Genomic DNA, 13,578 nt, shown 5'->3' with positions numbered 1-13,578 from the left:
AGGTCCCTGTTCTAGGGGACTTCAGCTTGCATAACAGTATTTTCCTGAAGAGCTGATGATAAACAACACTTCTGTGAACTGAATCATGCTTTAGATGTGTGAGTGGCTCAGGCCCACTCACTGGGGGTGTGCAGTACCCCCCACCCTAACTAATGTCCTTCTGAATGCAAAGCTCATCACCACCAATTCAATTTATCTGCCTGACAAAGTACACCTGGTTTCCATGAGACCAAACTACCTACAATTTTTTTTAACACTCTGAAATTCTGAGTTTGGAGAAGGAGGTGGATTCCTTTTCTTAATTTTAAATCAGTTTTACATTTCAGGCAAAGTTGAATGTGAAATGCTGTTAAAATAAATTGACTATATATTAGTCAAATCTATTCTTCACTGCATTTGTTAATGCAGCAGCGTTATCTCCATGCATGTTGGATTTACTTAACTAAGCAAATAAGTATATTTAATGGTGTATATTTTTATCTTTAACTAAAGTCATGCAGTTTTCAACCCCAAGAGTATGCTAAATTCTTGAGTGTATGAAAAACTTTCAGATTCTTCAGAATAGAAACTAAATAATCATTCTAGTCCACACTCACATTTTTGGATGTTATAAACACAAATCTCATTTTTGCAAACCTGTCTGAAGGAAAAGAAAACCAACAACAAATAAAACAAATGATGTCTGGTTTAAGTGAAAACATTTAAATTGTTCTCAATGTTTTCTGAGGGAGAAGCGATATAATTTCATTATAATCCACTCATTCTTTCATTAAGAGTAAAAAAAGGTAAAGGATTTAGGCTATTTTTCACTATGCAGTCGAGTTCTCTGCAACACACACACACACACACACACACACACACACTCTTAAATGGCAGTAAGAAGTATTAAATCCTTCCTAACTTTCCTAAAAATATTTCCTCTCTTCTTTACCAATACTCTCACTAACTACCCATTTGAGATTCTTTTCTCCTTCCTGTGGTTTAACTGTTTATTCTGCCTTGCTCTGGAGTAGAAGTCAAGTTCACATCTAGGTAAGCATGACACCAGGCCAGTTCCCTCTGAGAAGTGGTCTCTCTCTGGCCACAGGCTTGCAAACATCTGAAGACAAGAAACTGTGTGACAACAGCATCAACAGCCAACAACTACACAGCCTTTCTCTTCCATGAACATGAGTGAAGTTTTACAATGAGACTGTGTTGTGTTGTGGTGTGTGTATATGTAGGGTAAGGAAAAATGTCAGGCTTTTCTGCCCTCCCGCCATCAAGATAGATGATGGATCCTTGCGGTCCTGAATGCATGCCTGATGGCGGGCACCTGGAGTAGGGTGTGGGCATAGGTAGATGGGATTCAACTGGGCTAAGACTGTGCTTTTTAAGGGCGGCGTCACAGGGACGCCAATAGAAGCTGAAGAGAAGCCGAGATCACCAGAGAGCCCAGATAGAGTGAGGATTTGCTGAGGGCTGGGAGGCCTGCCAGCCTCCCGGCCCCCTAGCACCCTTGCCTGCTGTGTACTGGGTAAATCCCAATAAAAGACCTGCAAAAACCACTGAGGACTCTGACTCCTCCTTTACCCAATCTGCATGTGATCAGAAAACCTGCACTGTGGCCGGTCCTGCCCCTATAGTACACCTCTATGTGTTCTGTGGAAACAGGGTAAGGCCTAACCCAACCATAAGGACAAGCATTCCAGAGGCAGGAAGAACATGTCCACATCAGAGAGGGGATCATAGTGAGCCTCACACAGGTTGCTGGAGAGAGCTTCTTCTTTCTGTTGTCTCTTATCTTGGTTGCAGAAAAACAAATGCAATCAATTTTCTACCTTCTCAGGTGATGTTTGCCTTTTGGTAAGTTCTCAAACTCCTCTGTGATGGTTTGTATGGTCACAGGGAGAAGACAAGACTGTGGCTTAGAGCTAAACACAGAGGAAGGAACTGAATCAGGAACAACAGCCGTCCAGAAATGTTAATACTGAAAAGTACACTGGTTTTACCCAAAAGCAAGTGTGTTGAAAAATACCCCAAGGAACCACAGATACAGTTCAAGGTTTAGAAAATCCCACAAGCCAGAACCAGGGTCAAGTTCCTTCAAGCACCTTAAGTGTCCTTGGGGGATTTTTAGGAGGCAAGGCCAGAGCTGAGCTGGCCATGAAAGAAGGGGCTGTCGCTCTCCTATCTTCTTTCCATAAACTCACAGAATGCTTCAGGGTCACGCCTCCCTCCAGGGGTGGAATGGAAAGACTGTTGTGTGTGTGATGAGGGAACTCAGTGGGAAAGTAGACTCAGAAGATGTGAACCATGTGGTCAGCTCCATCACTGTCCAGCTGGGTGAACTCACGGGGAGTCACCTGCTTTTTGGAGTGTGGTTTCCTTATTTGGTGGAATGAGAAATAACTTTGTAAACTATGAAATGCCTTATAAAAATGAGCTCTTATTGAGGATCTTATAATTGGGTTCTTAGGCCATGTACTATTCTGGGTAAGAATTACCTGTACAGGTGTCCATCCAGGTGAGGAGGCCAGAGGAAGAAAGATGGCAAGAACCTATGAGAGCAGAAGCTCTGGTTATTATACATTCTCCATCCATGACTATGCCTGGTGACAAATCAGGGTCATTTGTGCTAATTTGCTCTCCTTTTAAAATATAAATCCACTAAGGACACTAAGTTGTGGAGCATGTGGTTACCCGAAGTTCAGGTTTTCTGCTTCTACCCTGTGTGGCTCAGACATACCTCTCCACAAATGAGTCAGAGGTAGGTCAAGGCCCTGACTTCCAGCCTGTCAGGTGTTGATGTTCTCAGTCAGTGATAATTAGGCTGTGAACTCATTCTGACCTAGGACTTGTTTGCATCACCTATGACCAAGTTTGCTGTTAGCCTGGCTTAGACCCAGCCACTGATGACAATATTTGGCTGTAGAGAATCCAGTTTTTTTAACGTGGGTCAGTTAAAAACAATCAACCCTTCTATTTGAAGTTTAATATTAAATAAAGGCAATACTGCCATTGGCAATGCCTGTGCTGTGGTTTCTAGATAGAAAATGTCCCTCCTGTTCCTTAGATTACAGTCCATTGTAGACTGTGGTGTCCTTCAGGGTGTACACCTATGTTTGCAAGTGCAGGACACATGTAACAGGTAGGGAGTTAGGTCAGTTTCCTTTTATTGATGACGGCAGGTTCCATTTCTAAGGCTATGTGACTTCATGCTGATTTCTCCTCTAAAGAAGAATCTAGGCAAATGGAGTGGGCTCCCTCTCACCCCAGCCAAGGAGGAAAAAGGCCTTAGAAACAGTCCACTAAATACTTCCACTAAGAAAATACAGAGATGTGTGTGTGTGTGTGTATGTGTGTGACTTCATAAAGCCAAGGCAGAGTATCTGTGTCACACAATTTTAGAATATAATGTGAACTATGTCTCTTCCAGTGGAGATGACAATAGATCCTTCTTGCCACCTGGTAAGAACGAAGAAGTCAGTCCTTATGTGGGATGCTCCCCCATTTTGCCCGTGAGGAATCCAAAGCAAAGGGAACGAAGTCACACAGCATAAAAATGTTCCATCAGTGTTCACTGGCCACATGAGCAACAACACTTTCCAAACAGCAGTATCAGTTCTTGGGAGGGGACTGGTAGACCTGCCGGACCTCCTCCCTCCAGCCAACAGAAACAACGGGCCTCTCTAGCCCACTCATGGGCTCTTTCCTGGGGCATCCTGAGCTGCCCCTAGCCTTTTCCACCTCTAGTGAGGCCACAGTAAGTGTCCACCCTCACTGTGACCCTCATTTGTGCCCCTACTTGATAACCCAGGACACTGAGTACCATTGGGAATTCAGATTTGGAAGCAGGAAGGTTGGCCTGGGGATGCTGAGGGGGATCTGGTACCTGACAGTTTGAAGCAGCATAACGGGCCCCTGTTTCCTCTGTCCTTTGTCTCTCTTGTCCTCCTCAGCATGGGCCATGGGTAGGGCATGGTGGTGGGCCCCAGAGAGGTGGTTTGGGGGAAGGAAACAGGCTCTGAGGATGCTGGATTGTGTACCACGAGCATGGCACAGCCATGGACACCAGGAGTAAGTGAAGTTTCATCTGGCAAACAGCAAGTCTGTCACCTGCCATGGTGGCTACTTAAGATTGTTCAGAAGATAAAATAAGAAAAAGCAGCTCAAAGCATTTTTCAGATAAAGGTTGAGAGCAGAGATTCTCAAACTCATGAGTCATCTTGGGATCTTTTTTTCATTTTATATATTATTTACATCATTTTTCATTTTTGCACAATGTATGCATTTTCATCTTGGTTATAGTCCCCATACAATTCCCACCCCCCTTGTTTTGACCTTAGTCCCTCCTCCCCACCCTCCCCCCGTAGTGTGTCTCTGGTTTATAGCTGCTTGTTGATTTTGACTTTATTATTAGTCTTTTTCCTGGTCCCTTATTTAGGTTTTCAAGTGCAGATTCTGATGTGGTAAGTCTGGGAAGGGGATGAGATCCTGTGCTTCTAACCAGTGCCAAGGTGATGCCAAAGCTGCATGTACATGCCCACATTGTGGGCAGCGAGGACTACCAGGCACGTGAGGTGCCGCTGTCAAGAAAACAAGTACCTTGTGAGTTGGAGGGGTGGCAGGAGGGACACTAAAGGTCATCTGCTTCCACTTACAGCAGGACACCGGGGAGCCTTGGTCCAGATGTCCAGGCTGCACCTTTGAACAATGGGATAGCACTGGGGGGGGGGGGCGGTGGGAGGCGACAATGTTACATTTTGTACTGTGTGCATCCAGTATTGAGACCCACGGATCTAGAGCTTGAATGCCATCCACACCATCCCAGGGATGCTGGATAAGTCTCCACGGAGATGGGCTTGCTGCTCTCTCTGGCAACCTCTTCTATTTCTTGTTAGTCAAACTTACTAGAAAAGTCTTCCTAATAAGCCCAAATACCACACCCCTCCCCCTTTTCCTATGGCTTCTACTCATTTCTTCTTGCTCTTTAGCCAGGACCTACAAAGAACCCCAGCCTCAGATAAGGTTATTATATTTAAAAGTTGACATGAAATTTACTTAACATAATTCACCATTTTCAAGTGTACAATTCAGTGGCATTTACTACATTTCACAATGTTGTGCAACCACCCCCTCTCTCTACTTTCAAAACTTTTCATCAACCCAGACAAACAGCCTGAACCCATTAAGTAACTGCTCCCCGTTGCCACCTCCCCTAGCCCCCGTTCTGTCTCCATGGGTTTGCTTATTTCGTATAAATCATACAAAAGCAATCATGGAATATGTGACCTTTGAGCTTGACCTGTGACCTATGAGCTTCTCTCGTAAGAGAAATGTTTTCAAGTTCCTTCACGCTGGCACATGTTTCAGAATTTCATTCATTTTTAAGAGGCCAAATAGTATTTTGTATGTTTATATCACATTGTGTTTATTCATTCATCCATAGATGGACACTTGGGTGGCTTCCACCCTTTGGCAATTATGAGTAATGCTGCTATGAACACTGGAGTGTAAGCTTCTGCATGGACTTAGATTTTCATTTCTCCTGAACATATCCTAGACGTGGAATTGAGGATCACTCGGTCAATCTGTGTTTAACTGTTTCAAGCTGCTTTGCATGGTGGCTGCACCAGTTTACATTTCCACCAGCAGCAGCATGCACGAGGGTTCCAGTGTCTCTACATCCTCACCAACATTGGTATTTTCCATGTAATTTTTTTTCTCCTAGGGATGAAGTCAGTTCTCAGATATGGGAGAATACTCTTATCCCCCTGAATCCCCTCTTTTTCAAGTCAAATATCCTTAGTTTTCCTCCTCCCCTTGATTGTCAAGGACCCCCTTGAAATGTTCTCTTCGGAAGTAACACCATGTGCTGCTGGGGCGGAACAGACCTGAGAGGCGGTGGCCAGGCCCCTGGGCTGGCTCACTCGGGTACAGACTTTGTGGTCTCGCTCCCTAAGCAGTGGCAGAACAAACCTTGTTCTTGTTTACAGTTGTTTTTGACCTCCCCCCCCCCAAAAAAAGGGTAAAGTCTTTGCAAAGAACACAGCACCATATAAAGCTTGATATTATTGTTCTGACTGGCTTAGCTACTGCCGTTCTGGGGACAGGCACTCACTGCATGCAGCCAGGTCATATCGAGCTTGGGAAAGGGAGCGGGAGACTCTTGGATGCCAGATGTGTCATGAGAAGAAAATGAGGGATGGAGAAACTGATTCTGAGGACCTAATTACAGCCTTGGATGTGCAGTCAAATGCTTTGAGCGGTCATCTCTTTTGTTTAAAGAATTGAGTAATGGATGAACATACCCTCCTGCCCCACGCCCATGTGGCACCATCTCCATCAAACATACTCATTCAAACATATTCATTCATTCTCACATTTAAATGTTTCTACTTCACTCTTACAAAAACGCTGGAGATGAGATGAATTTTTTTTGTCCTAAAGAAAGATAATGATCATACTTAAGAGGAAAAAGGACCATGTGATCCACAAAATCTTGAACATTGATATTATCCATGAAGCAACTTATTTGTATTTACCACTATATGGCCCAGAGATATTTTCTACTTCACCTTCACAAAAAGACTTAGAAGACATTTTCTCCTAAATTCACAGTCCCCTCTGCCTCCATTTAAGTTAGTGATGAACACTTAAAACCCAGCTTGTATTATATGAACTCAGAGGAATTTCAAACAAGTAAACACTCCCTTACAGCTGAGTAGTGGTAAGAATCTACAAAATCAGCACCAACACAACAAGCTAACTTTTCTTGCAAACAAAATAGTGACGTTACCTTGATTCTGCTGCCAGGTAACTGTAGGGGTACTGGCTTATGGAGCCTAAGGGACCGCATAGGGCCATTTCAGAGGATGGTTCGATCCAGGTGCTCATTTTGAAGAACAAACACAGCAGCAAAAAGCTCTGTGGCTTTTCTTCTTCTTCACCCTAACAGGTAGTTGTTTTTCTCTAGTTTGTCCTGTGGCTCTTATGTTTTTATCCAGTGTTGGAAACACGAACTGCTGCTTTTCCAGGTTGTCGGCTGTTTCCAAAGCATGTTCATTTTGTTATGGGCGACCCGGTCTCCTCTGGGCTGTGGAACTCTTGATTTAGACATGAATATTAAGGATCACTGCCTCCCTTGCACCTCTTTCCTTACTGAGCTCGTAGGACACACCTCTAGATTCTTCTTCCTCCTGCCCAGCCTCACCTCCCTTCTGGAGCCAGGTGGCCACTGATCCTGGCATGTCACACCCACTGACCTACAGGCAGCCTGTCTCAGCTGCTGCCAATGTCTCTGGACATTGGGTAACTCTGACACATCACCACATTTTGCAATCAAAGTAGGAGTCCAGAGGGTCTAAAACCACACAGCATTCTGGGCTTGGCTATACCACAAGGAATTGATAAATTCTGAGATCTCCAGACTGTAAGACTTTGTTTTTAACACATTCCACCGTGTTTCAGTCACGTTTGATAATTTCAATTTTCTTGGTCCCTGCTAGTGTGTAGTTTGAAAGGTGGTTCATGGAGTAAAATCAAAAGGGCTCATCAACTGAGGATAAAGCTGCATTTTAGTAAAATGATGGCGTTCCCTAAGAAGGCATGCCAGGAAGAGCTGCTAGAACCAAGATTCGTTTTGTATTTAATGTACCATTGAAGGTTGAAACAATAACCACAGAGTGCAAAGAATCAGAAATGTGAGGTAGGACTGTGTGAAATCATGTGATGATCCCCACAGATATTTTCAAATGAGAGTGTCCCTGAAAGCCTGGGGACTGCAGAAACTCCAGCTCAAAGGTGGGGAGGCCGATGACTATCAGACACACAGCCGGGCCTGTCGTGGTGTGGCTCAGCTCTGTAGGAAAACAAATCCCTCTCAGAAACCAGCTGTTCCAGAAAGCTTTCTTACTTTAACCAGTTTGAATGGAACAATTCTCATATGGATCTCACACCTTCCTGTCTGTCTCAGCAAAGTGAACATAACTGTCACCTCGCCCTGATGGTTCAGTATCACCAAGATGAAACAATCAGTAGTGCTGGGTGGCCAGGATCGCCTGTGGACCATAGTGTTCCCGTGAACACTGAATCTATTGAGCTTTCTATCAGCTTTCTAGCACGTTTCTGTCCTTCACCTGGTCAGAGTTCTTGCTGATGCAGCTCTTGCTCTTGGCAATACTTCTGCTCTGAGCACCTGAGAGCAAGATGTCACCTCCACCTCAGATGTCTGAGGTTAGAGTCAAGCCCTCACCTGAGTGGGCCACGTCCTCTCTGCCTTCTCCAGGCACTAAGCACAGACGACCCTGTGACTTGCTTTGCTGTGTTTCCCAAGTGAGATGGCTAAAGACTGGGTTTCAGTGAGGTGCGGCTTTCCTGGGACACTCAAGCTGCTGTTCCCCACACACACTGCCACCCGAGCCATAGCAACACTGGGGCAGCTCTGTACTACTTCCCTCTGCCCAGCACACACCGGGATCACCCTTCAGCTCCTTATTCTTTACCAGTGATGGAAAATAATCACTTAAGGTCATTGACCTCTAAGCCTAGCTGGGCAGCTGAATGACTTGGAGAATTACTAAAATATAGATTGCTGGCACCCTGAAGATTCAGATACACAGCCTTGTTGGGAAGTCCAGGGCTGGGAAGAAGAGACTGATCCCTGATTTCACCTTCTCCTGAGGGCCTAGCAGAAGTGAGGGGAGCACCAATGACACCCCATAGGATGAGTCAGAAGGTAGAGGAAGGTGTCTCTAGTAGCAGCTTGGGAATGAGCGGCCAAGGCATTTCCCAGGCAAAGCATCCTGGTCTCACAAAATGGTACTAGCCGTGTGCTTTAGTTCAAAATTTTCAATAGCCCTATCTAATCTGCAGAAATATGAAAAATGAATTTGCTGCTCTAGTGTGTCAGGACACGTACCAGATACACAGAAGATATAAGCAGAACCAGAGAGGCCCAGTTTATTTCCAAAGTTAGTCTCTCCATGGATGTCAGCTGCCTCCAAGGCAGGCTGCTCTGATTTAGTCAAACACAACAATTAGTTGTGGAAAATGTAGAGAGAGGCAAATAATTTGATTCACTGGAGTGTAATGGAATAACAGGATTAAAGCATTTTTGTTACTAAAATTAGCTCAAGAGCCCTCACTCCAGAATGCTTTGCACTTCACACAGTTTTAACCTATCTGTTTCCTTTTTGTGCTAACATCATGTGATTTGAAATTTGCTTTCTGTGGTATTTGATTCCATGTGGGTGTTTTTTCCTCATCCATCTTCCTTTTTGTTACTTAAAGGGAAAAATAGCCCTGGGAAAGCTTTTTTTGCTGGCTGCTATTGTTCTGCATTTAAGTAAAAAAGTACACGCTGCTTAATCTGGGCCTTAAAACCAGCCTGACTGGCAAATTCCATAAGCTTTAAATCTTTGTTAAAATTGCCAAAGTAAACGACCTCCAGTCTACAAAACCAACAGAACCCAACCCTGCCTGTTCCTTCAAGTCTGGACAAGCTGTTCAAGTGCAGGTTGTGGGCAGGGTCTGTTCAAATCTCAGGGAAAAAGCGTCTGTTTTTACCCTTTGGAGAACCCAAGTCACAGACTTCACAATCCTAATTTGTGTGCAATCTCCTACTGTTGTGCGTATGCATAAGTTGTTGTTTTTTAATTGCAGGAACATATACACAACAGAAATTTACTATTTTGGCCATTTTCAAGGCCATTAAGCACATTCACAACACCACTATCCATCATTAGAACTTTTTCATCCTCCCAAACCGAACCCCCCTACTCTACCAAACCCTAACTCTCCACTTCTTGATCCTGGCACTGGTAACCACATTCTACTTTGTCTCGATGAATTTGATTACTCATGCACGGGATTACCTCATATAAGTGGAATCATACAGCATTTGTCCTTTTTTGACTGGCTTATTTCAATCAGCATAAAGTCCCCATGTTCACCCATGTTGTAGCATGTGTCAGAATTTCCTCTCTTTTTGTGGCTGAATAAAATATTCCAACGTTATGTATATATCACATCTGCTTAAACTTTTGATCCTACAGAGGATAAAACTGATTCTCTTCAGCCTATTAACATGGCTTGGATTTCATACTTGTTTTCCATAAACATATACTTGATAGCGCCCAGGAGGCCCACCACATGGACACAAGGGTGCATTTCCCCCTCCACGGGGCTGGGTTCTGGAGCTTGGTGTTAGCATACCCCAAATTCCAGGTTAAGAAAAAGTCTGTGGTAAAGAGCACCAGAGTTCTGGGTGTCCCCCACCTTGACAACTTTGTCGGGCTGTGAGAAAACTTGCAGAAAAAAGCAATGTCCTGTTTTATTTCATTATCTAAAATCATAAATGCTGCAAAAAGATCCCACTTTCTCTGCTATAGCAGAGTCCAGGCCTCTAGTCTATGTAAGGAGGCATGGTGAGGTGCTCAGTACCTGGCAAATTAAAACACAATCTTCGTTACCCTCCATTGTATGGGTGCATTCCACTACTCTTCTCTACTTGTTTGACAATCAAGAGTTGATTATATATTTAAAATCACCCCCTAGAATAAAAAGCCTCGAGAAATCCCTTCCATTTTTCAGGATTACTGAAAGGAGCAACTATTTCCTGTCCTTAAGCACTTCTTCAGCCCTGTAACGCCACAGTCAGTTCCAGTGAGGAGTAACAGAGCAGGTGTAACACATCTGAAAGGAGCAGTGGTTGGGGGTTTTGAGCTTGAAAACAACATCTATTTCATAGATCCTGCAACTCTGCTTGCTGTGTAAACCAAACCCACTCATCAACCAAATCCACGCTGAATTATTATAAAATCAGATATTTTATATCATCATCTTAAAATATTCTTGTAGATGACATTAAAAGGTGAAATGGTATTTGAACAAAATACAGAGAACAGGAGAAAACACAGAAGTTTAAAGGAAAACATAGCTGTGTTGACATATATTATAGATGTTATTTTGTGTATATATTTCTATTAATGGTGCAATTTGGAAATGCGTACAAAAAAGGGATGCGTTTATAGGGTACTCTTGTGAGACTTAATGGTGCATTGAAAAACATGACATACTGCAAAATTTTTAAGATAGGTTCATTTTGCATTCTCAAAGAGATTTTAATTGGTATCTGTTTATTCATTGATTTTTTGTGTGTGCGTGTGTGTGCACGTGCATTGAACCAGTAGGTCTTTGGTAGTTATTGGAATAGATTCTGCCAGTCACAAAAGCTATGCAGGTGAATAACTCCACTGCTGCCTTAGTAGGCAGATAAAGTCATCACAAGATGCCACAGAAATGTGGTGGTGGGGGTTCGGGATCAAGAATAGCTTCCTTGAGGTGGTGGCTGAGTACTGGGCACATAGAATGGTAGACAAGAGAATAGTCACAAGCCCCTCTTGGCTTTTTATTCAGTGTTTAGTGATAGAACAAGCCAAAAATAGTTATTGAAGGTTCACCAAACTGAGAATGGCCACTAGGTTATAGCTATTTTCAGAAACCATTTCTTTTAAAAAGGGAGTTGGTAGATAGCTTCAGCAAAGAAAGGGAGACAGGTGGTACAATATTAATGAAACCCAAGAAAATGGCATTTATCTACGATTATTTGCCTTCTACAAGCATACTACTTTGGAGCTTTAAATCCATCATGGTTACTCCTCAACCAAAATAAAGGTTTATTATTGTGCTTTCCATTTGATGACTGAGGAAACACAAGGTCAGAAAGATTAAATAACATTGGATGATAATTTTGAATCCTAGGTTCCAGGTACTGTCCCAAGTTCTTTACAGAATTTTATCTCATTTTATCGCGTCAGTAACTCACAACCCCTTTGTTCAGATGAGGAAACTGAGACATGGTGAGACTATCACGTGACCTGCCCACATTCCACAGGTTAGTCAGGAGGCTGAGCGGGATTCCCATCTGGCTCCCAGTTTGTATTCCTGCCACAAAGCCATCAACAGTTATGTGCTTTCAGCTACAGAAAGTGTATTGATGAGACTCTTCTGTGAAACAGGCACATTTGGTAGTGACTGTTTTCAGCACAAATTAATTCTTAACTGCTCAAAATACTGCTGTAAAAGGAGAACTGCACTAGTGCCATTAAGTGCTATTTAATGTTACTAAAATAATATTTTATGCTTGTTATTGTTACTTTTTTCCAAGACTATGCCTGCTGCTTGAAATGTGTATTTGCAGTGAGTGCTGGAGGCATGCTTCCCCCCAAAAGGTCTGAAATTAAAGACCTACTCTAGGATGGAAGAAAGTTCTTGATGGGGCAGGGAAACACTAAGGGTCTAAATCAAGTGAGGAATTCTCAGGGCAAGTTACTAATTATCTTTTAACAAGCTGAGATAATTTTCCTGTGTTTCAAAGGGAAAATCTTGACCAGGATAAGGGAAGGAAGAATTGTCAGTGGAGCAAGGTAAGGTTACAAGTATGTTGAGGAGAGAAGATAATGCTCTAGAGAAGAGTGAAGGGGAGGGGAACAGGCTGGCACAGGGCCTTAAGGTGGGGCTGGCAAAGTCTTTTTGTAAAGGGACAAAGAGTAAACATTTTCAGTGTTGCAGATCACTGTGGGGTGAAAGCAGCCAAAAGCCTATGAATGGGCGTAGCTGTGTTCTAATAAAACTTTATTTACAAGATGGGTTGTGGGGGAGATGCAACCTTCAAGCTGTAGTTTGCATAGAGCATGGGGTTGAAAGGAGGTAACAGGATGTCTGGGCATCTCCCCACTAGGGAGAAGGCTGCCAGAACAGCAGTGACAAGGAGGCCAGGTGTGATATCTCAGGTCTGAATGGTACAGGACTTGACTCTTCCAAAATCCAAGGTGCCACGGGAGACCACAAAGCTCAATTCAAAGACCAAGAGGGGGATGAACAAGTCCTCACAGGAACTATTACCTGGAAGGATCTAGAACATCAACATTTGTCACAACCACTTCTGGTGGTATCCACAGAGGTACTCACACTGCAATACTGGTTGGGGTGTGTCAAACCCCCAAAGACATGCAAAAAAATACGGCCTGTCCCTGTCATCCTTGTGTGGAGGAACTGAACAAGGAAGTTGGAATCTACTAAAAATGAAAGGTAGCCCTTGACCGTCACAAAATAACAATTATTAACAGCATGTAATTGTACTTTCAGATATGTTGGACAATCTCCCAGGAAGTCAACTAAAAATGAAAAATAAAAGAGTAGAGAACAATGGGGTCACTGCTGAGCTAAGAAAATAAGGAGTCTATACGGGGCTAAATGCAAGGTAGAAGTAGGACTCCTGGGAGTGATTCAAGCTGAAGCTATGAGGGAATCCTGGTGCCCTTAAGCATTGATATGATGCTACAGGGTATACAGCAGAAGGAAAGAGATGATCACTATCCATGTTAGAGAGTCCAATAAGAGACCCTTTTCCAGAAAGTGCAGATCTCACAGGAGGGCTAATGCCCAGAGCAAATGGGAACGAGAAGTAACCCTGCCCCCATAGAAGGGACAGAAGAAACTTGCCTTCTCAATTCCAAGGAAACAAATAAGATCCCCCAAATAGTCACAACCACAAGATGGTTTTCATATAGGTTTCAGGCCTGTATTCCATCT

The 13,578-nt window shown here is 43.4% G+C and overlaps 1 protein-coding gene across 3 annotated transcripts in view; it reads right to left on the bottom strand.

Moving 5' to 3' along the window:
• NPAS2 (neuronal PAS domain protein 2) overlaps window positions 1-13,578 on the bottom strand; it is a 152,124-nt gene that overhangs the window by 97,445 nt on the left and 41,101 nt on the right. The window contains exons 1-2 of one of the 3 annotated variants that reach the window (XM_037527973.2): window positions 3,875-4,289; window positions 2,487-2,540 (exon numbers count right to left, since the gene is read on the bottom strand). The exons of the other annotated variants lie outside the window; for them this stretch is intronic. Of the exons in view, the coding sequence (XP_037383870.1) occupies window positions 2,487-2,540; window positions 3,875-3,951 (131 nt within the window). The 5' untranslated portion in view covers window positions 3,952-4,289. Of the gene's footprint in view, window positions 1-2,486; window positions 2,541-3,874; window positions 4,290-13,578 lie in introns of those variants that run through there. 3 annotated transcript variants of the gene reach the window in all.

The sequence above is a fragment of the Talpa occidentalis genome, unplaced genomic scaffold (assembly GCF_014898055.3).
Source record: "Talpa occidentalis isolate TD23 unplaced genomic scaffold, MPIMG_talOcc4v2.1 talOcc4.5, whole genome shotgun sequence".
Classification (NCBI taxonomy): domain Eukaryota; kingdom Metazoa; phylum Chordata; class Mammalia; order Eulipotyphla; family Talpidae; genus Talpa; species Talpa occidentalis.
The sequence above is the reverse complement of the archived record's forward strand: the minus strand, read 5'-3'. Positions and strand labels throughout refer to the sequence as shown.